Consider the following 9,694-nt stretch of genomic DNA (forward strand, 5'->3'; position numbering starts at 1 on the left):
ATCTCTCATTCAAAATGTTTCGTATAACAGATGCTTTACAACCCCAACCTGGTTAAGTAGTTGCTTTACTGCTAGCAAGACAGAAGACATGTATAAGAGGAAAAAGTCAACCGATTGCAATATACCAAAATCCTGCCTTAAAGATAAGTCTGTTCTAAAACCGAAATACTATTTTTACAGAAAAATTGTAATTTGAATGCTTTGTTTGTGCTCTGGGCATTGGGAGATATTTGCTCATGGTTTATATAACAATTCCATCTAGTCTGATTACTGTTGGTTTCCACCTCACCAGATTCTTGTATGGTATTTTAAAAGATGGTTTAAAATTTCACATTCTGAGAAATTAGACTTACAATTTGTTAGCTGTGGGTGACACCAAATGTAACACTTTTTCTGAAAGAACCAAGAAGGGTAAAAGATTCCTCTCTCCCTTACCAACTCATATGTATCCTCAACATTTGTTTAAAAAAAAGAAGCCACAAACCTTTGGAATAGATCCAGAGAGTATATTTGGGATGAAGGAGAGAAAAGCTGTGCTTTTATTTATATAAATTTTGTTAGTGCCAAATTAAGAAAAGTAGAAGACAAACAATACAAGACATATACATTCATTGTCGCCTGATCACAAACTTGCTAGAAAGGTTTGGCTACCTATAATTAAAGATAAATAAACACATCACAAAGACTTTTGGCCTACATTTTCTTTATTAATGTCTTTGATTGTTTTGAGGAGAACTGGAGTGGGGTTTTGAGGAGAAACACTTAAAGTCCTTCAGACTGCAAAACAATTATACATGACTGCCCTCTGCAGGCTAGCTATGGTTCATCTATACATAGCATTTGATTTTTTTATTATTAAAAGTTCTTTTCCAGCTTTTACATTTAAGTTAATTACTAGAAACATATGTTGCATTGATCAGTTTTTTGCATAAAAATAAACATTCTACTTCGAACACCTATTTAATTATCCATACCAGTGCACATATAATTTTAATAGAAACAATGCAAGTAGTACATTCTCTTTGAAAACATTTTGATATACATACTAGAATTTAAAAGCAAAGTATATCACTTAAATCAACTTCCATCACTTTTAACTGAAAACAGCACTCAGACATGTATTATCTATGTATATATAATGACATACTAAGGGTAGCTAGCAATAGACATCCCCATGATTCATACCTAGGGGGATTTGAGTTTTGAAAGGTTTTACTTTCCATGTTCAATAAAAATATGCCTTTGGAACATCAGTAAATTGGAACAAATAATTTAAATCTAGGTAACGTTTTTAGAAAGCAGCATAGAAACAGTAATAGGTCCCATGTCTAGTTTTTCGTCTAAAAATGGACGAAGGAGAAAAAAAATCAAGCAGAAAAGTCATCTCATTTATGGAATATCCCAAGCCAAGCATATGCATGTAGTCTTCCACTTCTTTACCAAATTTTCTATAAGTCACCCAACCACTTAAAAAAAAAGTACATGAACAACATGAACAACAATGAAAATTACCTACCTATCCCTTGGAACATCTAACGCTGTGTTATAGTCTGGTGGCCCTCCAGGCAGCATATTGAACAAGAGATGATTGGTGCCTCGATCCCAACTAAGAAGATAAAGGAAATGAAAGAAAAATATGAGTGCCACACAGAACAGGAATTTCGACATAAAACAAAAACCAAAATAATTCTACAACAAAACAGCTAATTAAAATTAAAATATCCACGCTACCTTTATTTGTCTGATTTCTGCAGCAACTAATAATTAATCTGTTCGCAACCTTATACAAAACTATTAAGAAAGCATAAGAATCCAATTGAATGTATTTTTAGTGTATGAATTCAGAATCATAGCTTTAATTATTAATCTTTGGGAGGAAAAGACACTCAGTAATTAAGACTGAAAAAATTCACTGTGATTCAAAATCAAAACCTAACACAATATTTATATCCTGGTTGTCACATTTTCTTATAATCCCTATTCTTGAATTCCTATTTTAGTTTTGGAAGGTTTCTGGACGGAGGTACCGGGATAATTGTGCCAAAGCCTGAGCTGTTTCCTTGATCCGCAGTGTGTTCTGGTTGAGAACATCAATGGATGGTACAAATAGACAAGCACGATTGATGTCATCTGTGTAAAAGTCACTATCAGAAATAGCAGTTAATAGTTCATTGTATTCCTTGGTAATGGTGTGACTGACTGGCATGTTGTATTCATCCACATACTTCTTTAGGGAATAAATATAGACTTTGATCTTATTCTTCGGATTGAAGCCACAGCGATAAACATCAAAACATGTGTGCATCCTGCAGCTAAGATCTCCCCGTTCTGGAATGGCACTGTCTGTAGGAATCTTGATTATAGGTACATCGTGAATGCTGCGCTTCTCTAGGGTCCATTCATTTGAGGACTCAATGGAGTGAGGCCAGAACTGGAACATGCCAGTGGCAATTAACCCCAGTAGAACAACAGAAAACAGAGCAATGTAGTAGATGCGATGTTTGGTCTTCATTCTTGGGATGAGGGCTGGACCCCGAGTGTTGTATTTGACTGACGCACACATAATGAAAAAAGCCACCTTCCCACAAGCTTCTGTAGAATAGAACACATATAAAGAAAAATTAAATGGGAGTATTTTATTATTAAATCAGTAAAACATGTTTGCGGATAAAATAAATATTACATAGATGCTTCCATTCTCCTATCCAATTTCTTTCTTTTTTAAAAAAAGCACTTCTGATTTCGCTTTATATATCTATTTTTCTGGAATTCTATCTCGTATAATATCAACTAGGAAAACAGATAACAAAGCAAACAGGATATGCAACAAGTATACATCCCAAATTCTGTCATCTACTCCTGTTTAGTTCTGATTCCAGTATTACAGTGGGCATCTGAGGTTCCTATCTAGGTTTAGGATTTTTTGCTAAAGCAGACCAAAAAAATAAGCCATTTTCTACCCTAAATAGGGAAACATAAATTATCAATAGAATACATTCTAATTTAAGAATATTTCAATACACACATATTTTGATGTGCAGTGTTTAATGATAAGATGGGCAGCATATACATTTAATAAATAATATTTCCTCAAAAATCCTTTTAATTACCCCATAAAGTTAAAACACCACCACAAGAGACATATTATGTCACCTTTAAGCTATCCTATGAACTTATGTGGGTTCCGAAGCTATAGTTTATGGAGTGTAGTCCTATAGTGCACCAAAGTACACACTATCTTCCTTGGAAAATTTCAGAGTAATTATTTTACACATATTATAAAATGGAGGGTCAAGGCTAATACATAGCAATTTTCTCAAAGCCACATTGCAAATGTATGGCCAAGCCACAGTCTGAATCAAGGACTACCTGATTAAATGTATAATTTCAGCATACATTATTCATAATTTATAGTGAACTAAAAATAGTTTTGTACTTTTTTAAATTGGATTTATATGCCGCCCTTCTCCCAAAGGACTCAGGGCGGCGTACAACATTAAAAAATACATATCACAAAAGTTAAAAGGAAATTAGATAAGTATCCAAAAAAACCAAACCCAATTAATATGACAATAACATTTTTAAAAATTAGACAAAATTAACAGGCCGGCTTGCTGGAAAAGCCAACTTTTTAGGGCGCGTCAGAAGGACCGGAGGTCAGGGATTATGCGAAGCTCCGGGGGCAGCTCATTCCAGAGGGAAGGTGCTCCCACAGAGAAGGCTCTCCCCCTGGGGGTCACCAGCCGACACTGTCTGGCCGACGGCACCCTGAGGAGGCCAACTCTGTAGGATCGTACTGGACGGTGGGAGGCTACTGGTGGCAGTAGGTGATCTCGCAGGTACCCTGGGCCTAAGCCATGGAGCGCTTTAAATATAAGGTACTTATATAAGCCACTTCAGTTAAATTTAAGTGAAACAAAAGATAGCTTCCCACATGGCCAGGATTTTTCATTTATTACAAAATTGGTATACCTCTTTAGAGACTCTACACAGCTCATAAATTACCAATTTATAATCTAAAACAATGTGTTAATACAAGGAGAAATCTGTTATTTTCCCCCAAGAAATAGTTCTAAGACTGGGAAACATCTAGTTTATGTATTCACTTTGATTGGAGACTAGGTGAAAGCTATACAACACAATCAAGAAGATTATTTTTTTACAGGAGAGGGCACACCATTGCTTTCTTCAAGGTAGTGGGAACTACTCCTTCTTCAAAGAATTATTATTCAAACTCATCTAGATAACTTCTTCTCTCCCTGATGGAATAGCCAAAAGGCATATACGTATATCTACAGGTGGTCCTTGATTTACAACTGCAATTGAGCCCTAAATTTCTGTTGCTAAGCAAGGAATTGTTAAGTGAGTTTTTCCCCATTTTACAACCTTTTTTGCCAGAGTTGTCAGAGTACAACTGTCAAAAATATGTGTCACTTGCCAGAGTCCAAATTTGATCAAGTGGCCATAGGGATTCTCCATGATAATAAATGTGAAAGATGGGGGTCACTTTTTTCAGTGCCATTATAACTTTGAACAGTCACTAAAAGAATGGTTGTAAGTTGAGGGCTTCTTGTAGATCACAGGAGGTGGAGCTCAAACCGCAGAGTACCTTATTTACATCCTCAGACTTCACAATTATTGGACACTGAAGCAGTCCTAGGCTCCATTAACATAGGAGATAGAATCAAAATTACATGAAGTGCTAATACCACTTTATAGTGCCTTGGTAAGCCCACACTTGGAATATTGCATCCAGTTTTGGTCAACATATATATGTTAACAATATGTTAAGTCTCTAAAAAGAATGCAAAGAAAAGCAACAAAGATGATTAGGGGACTGGAGGCTGAAACAGATGAAGAACAGTTACAAGAATTGGATATATCGAATTTAATGAAAGGAAGGACTTGGGGTGACATGATAACGGTGTTCCAATATTTGAGGGGTTGCCACAAAGAAGAGGGAGTCAACTTGCTTTCCAAAGCACCTGAAGGCAGAACAAGAAGCAATGGAGGAAAACTAATCAAGGAGAGAACCAACCTACAACTTAGGAGAAATTTCCTGACAGAACCATTAATCAGTGGAACAATTTGCCTTCAGAAGTTGTATGTGTTCCAAACCTGGAGGTTTTTAGGAAGAGTTGGACAACCATTTGTCTGAAAAGGGTTTCCTATTTGAGCAGGAGCTTTGACTAGACGACCTCCAAGTCCCTTCCAATTCTATTATTCTGTTAGCATACAGAATAATTTCATTGAATTATTATAAAGTTACTATGGCTGTTTGGTGAAACGCAACTTACACAGGTGAAAAAGGAGGATTTAAGGAATTTGCACACAGCACAGTAAAACACTAAAGAACTGGATATAAATATTGGAAAGGATAAGGACATTTGGAAAGGTTTCGCATTTTAGCCACTTAAATTAAGAAAAACAAACTGTTTTAGGTAAGAATAGAGTCCCAACTTACAAAAAATTTTCAGGCTTCATTTACCTGAAAACTGTTTTTTCCAAATATAAGTTGTACACATGTTGAATTTATCTATTTGAAGCAGGATATCAATATAATTAAGTAATATTTTCCCAAAGTATATGTATAAGCAAAAGTTTGACATGTGATTCTCATTTGAATTGTAAAAGTGGTAACAGAAATATTATATTGTACAAATGTTTCCAATATGCTGCATGAAAATTTGTACTTAAAAACAGGTACTAGATGACAAAGTGACCTTCAAATACAAAATGGCAAAGCAGAAGAACTGGATGAGTAGATCATATGGGGAACATTTTGTATAATGTATTCAGGGGATGAAACAGATGTCTTCTCTAAATAATTCAAGCAATAAAATTATCTCGCAAACCATTACATTTTCCCAGTTATATTTCTATTTATGTCATTTAGAATTTCAATAATGGTTTGCAATAAAATAAAGGCTTAGGATTTTTTTTTTACTTTGAGAGTCTTGCCATTTTTTAAAATTAGAAAATATTCATGCTTTGAATTAAGACTTTCTAATTATACTCAATTAAATAGACTGTAATTACTTGTGGTGAACTCTATTTTCTTCCCAAGAATTTTCAATTCACCACACACTGGGGGGAAAGAATTATTTAGATTGTTCCAGCAACCATCAATTTTTTACTGCAGTCACAAACCAGAACTATGTGTAATCCCCCCAAAATGACAATGAAAATAAATTTTAAATAAGGTTTATGTAAAATCGTACATTTAAATGAGAAATATGTTATAAGCCTAAAAGACATTTGGTACTCAACTTCCCAGACAAGATAATTTCAAACTTTGTTAAAAGTGTTTTTTCTAAAAACATGTTAAATGAACATAATATGCATCCATTAATAAGGAGCTCCATAAATAATTAGTACATTTTTATATATTTCTTTCAAAAAATAAACAATTCCATGATACATAGGGAAATTTCTAAACCACCCGTAACTTCAACATAATCCAAAGTAGAATTACTGAAGGTATGCTTGTGCTAATAAATAACTTTAAATCATATTTTAGGTACCTTATGCCTTTTTAAAACATTTTTGCAGTCTTCAATCAAAAGAATTATAAAATAGAATCATTACCTCTGTACAAAATCATTACCCTATACAGAATTTCTCCAAAAAGCTCCTTGATCTTGTCAATATTTTCTTCATGAAGACAGTTTAATAGTTAATATACTGCCACTATAAATCTTAAAATAGTAATAAAACTAATCTCCCATTCTCTCATTCTTATACACAGTAGAATAAGCAGGTTTCATATTAAGATCAAATATCCAAAACAAATTTTAATCTGCTAAGGAATATAGTTTCTTCCTTCGACTATACTGTCATGGAAGTACTTAATCATCTATATATTATTGGACAGAAGATAAAAGTTTTCTTCTTTAGCAGTAAATTCATAAATGAGTAATAATCCATATAGAGATGATTGTATAGTTCCATAGCAATGGAATTCTGCATCAACCAAATTATAGAAAGAATTTTACTGTTAAACAAATTATTTCAATATCAACTGAAACATGATCAATGACTCCTTCTGCAATTTTCAGTACCAGACAGTTATACTTAGAATGAAAGATTTGCAGCTTTTGTTTGCATATCATGCTTCACTATAAATCACTGTTTCTCAATCTCGGCAACTTTCAAGAGGTGTGGACTTCAACTCCCAGAATTTCTCAGCAAGCTGTCCTGGCTGAAAAATTCTGGGAATTGAAGTCCACCTGTCTTAAATTTGCAAGGTTGAGTAACACTGCAATAAGCAATTTAACCATGGTCTACCAAATTAACTCACTGTTCTGATTCATAGACTATATTACAGCTAGTCACCCAGAATTAGTTCATAGAATATATTAGGATAATGCAAGCACAGAAAAATTCAAGGATTTCAGACTTTAATCTGGACATTTAGGATGAAAGTGGTATGGACCATATATGGGAGGAGTGATACAATTGGGATTTGTTGAAAAAACACATTTGGGACAAACTTAAGTATTTATAATTCAAGGCATCACCTTCAAATCCTCAACATTAAAGCCATTTAAATTCAATAGCTGGATTCACAAAACATGCTAAACCATTAACTATAAACTTTCAACGACAAGGGCTAAACTACACCAAGCACAATACTATAAAAACTAGCATGCTGTATTAGCCAGGCCATCACTTTAAGCCAAGATGTGATTTGGCTTTGCTTAGCATGATAAACAAAGCCATTAATTTGTTAACAATAGTTTTATCAATGATATGTTGCACAAATAAAGCTAATTAAAAAAGGTAACAGACACACTATGCTGGCTGGCTTTATCCATCTTTATTAGTTTTTCTACGTTCTTGTTCAACATCAAACTCTTCCTTGGATTAAAACCGAGTTAGAATAGAATAGAATAACTAAATTGGAAGGGACCTTGGAGGTCTTCTAGTCCAACCCCCTGCTCAGGCAGGAAACCCACTTCAAACAAATGGTTATCCAACATCTTCTTAAAGACTTCCAGTGTTGGGGCATTCACAACTTCTGGAGGCAAATTGTTCCACTGATTAATTGTTCTAACTGTCAGGAAATTTCTCCTTAGTTCTAAGTTGCTTCTCTCCTTGATTAGTTTCCACCCATTGCTTCTTGTCCTATCCTCAGGTGCTTTGGAGAATAGCTTGACTCCCTCTTCTTTGTGGCTTTCTGAGTTCTCATACACTTTGCTAATTAACCGTCCCCGGGGTTTTGTAGCCCTGAGTTTATAGGACTTGAGGTTTAACTACCCAGAAGTGTATTTCTGAATTGATGTGTTATCTCCTTTTTGACAGGGAAGCACGAGGTAATGGCTGGAGGAAGGAAACGGCGAGCAGGGCAGAGATCAAGTATTTCAAAACAGCCTTTCTATCCCGCAGAAGCCGACACAATGCAGGGAAGCTTTGGGGTCTGGAAGGAGGAGAAGTAGGAGCCTTTCACTTCTCGCTGCTCTTGGGGCCACCTGACACCCCGCTCTGCCTACCCCAGACCTCTTTCCCAACCTCTTAGAAGACACCCTCCGCAAGCGACGGGCCCAGAAGAACCTCGAGTCGCCGGGGATACTTCTCTCACCTGCGGACCTTCCGCCCGACTGAGGCTCGGCGGAGGGGACCGCGATGGACAGACGTCCCCCTCGACCCCTCCGACTTCGCCAGCCACGGCCGACGTTTCCGGCTTCCGGTTCAGCGTGACGTCATTTCCTGCGCGCATTCAGTTCCCCGTGAGTGACAGCGTCTCGAGCTCTGGAAGCCGGCTAGTCTTTGTTTAACTGCAAGGAGCAGGGGGTGGGTGGGGGTGGTGCGCTATCGGAACTCCTGGTCAGAGATTTTTCCCGCCCTTGCAGCGACCTAGCCACGACCCCTCAGAGGTCGCTACCGAAAGAGGGCAAACGTTAGATTTGGGGAATATGTGTGTGTATGTACACAAGCAGTTGTCTTTAGTAGCCCCGGTATTTGGAACATTTGCCACCAAAAGTACAGTTGCACTTTGTCTGTAGAGGGAATCTGTCATCCAGGTCATTTTTTCAGGAGGCAACTAGACTTTCTTTTTTCCTTTGAAGACGTTGTGCTTCTCATCCAAGGAGCTTCTTCAGCTCTGACAGGATAGCAATAGCACTTAGACTTATATACTGCTTCACAGTGCTTTCCAACCCTCTCTAAGCGGTTTACAGAGTTAACATATCTCCCCCAACAATCTGGTCCTCATTTTGCCCACCTCGGAAGGATGGAAAGCTGAGTCAACCTTGAGCCAGTGAGATTTGAACTGCAGCTAGCAGTCAGCTGAAGTAGCCTGCAGTGCTGCTCTCTAACCACTGCAGCAATGGAAGGATTGGGACAACCATGACCTGGATGACCGAGAATCTCTACATACTTTTTCTGTACAATTTGGGGTGAACACTTTGAATGGTGTGGGAATAGGAATGGATTTTCAAGAAAAATTGCAGATACAGCAACCAGGAGCACTACTCAGGTGACCCTGAGGACACAGATAAACCCTCAAATGCTTCAACTATCCCCTAAAAGGATGTAAATGACCAACTGTCTGAAAGGAATATAAATTCTTCCATTCCCCACTATCCTATCAGAGCTGAAGAAGCTTCTTGAATGAGAAGCGAAACATCTTCAAAGGAGAAAACAAAGTCAAATTGCCTCCTGAAAAGCACTTTTGGGCCAATTGCACTTTTTG

The 9,694-nt window shown here is 36.8% G+C and overlaps 1 protein-coding gene across 1 annotated transcript in view; it reads right to left on the minus strand.

Annotated features, from left to right (window-relative positions):
* Nucleotides 1–8,726, minus strand: part of EXT2 (exostosin glycosyltransferase 2) — an 80,914-nt gene extending 72,188 nt beyond the window's left edge. The window contains exons 1-3 of the mRNA XM_081937049.1: nt 8,582–8,726; nt 2,028–2,592; nt 1,517–1,606 (exon numbers count right to left, since the gene is read on the minus strand). Of these exons, the coding sequence (XP_081793175.1) occupies nt 1,517–1,606; nt 2,028–2,563 (626 nt within the window). The 5' untranslated portion in view covers nt 2,564–2,592; nt 8,582–8,726. The remainder of the gene's footprint in view (nt 1–1,516; nt 1,607–2,027; nt 2,593–8,581) is intronic.
* Between the last annotated feature and the right edge of the window lie 968 nt (nt 8,727–9,694).

The sequence above is a fragment of the Natrix helvetica genome (genome assembly GCF_964273705.1).
Source record: "Natrix helvetica genome assembly, chromosome: 1".
NCBI classification, from domain to species: domain Eukaryota; kingdom Metazoa; phylum Chordata; class Lepidosauria; order Squamata; family Natricidae; genus Natrix; species Natrix helvetica.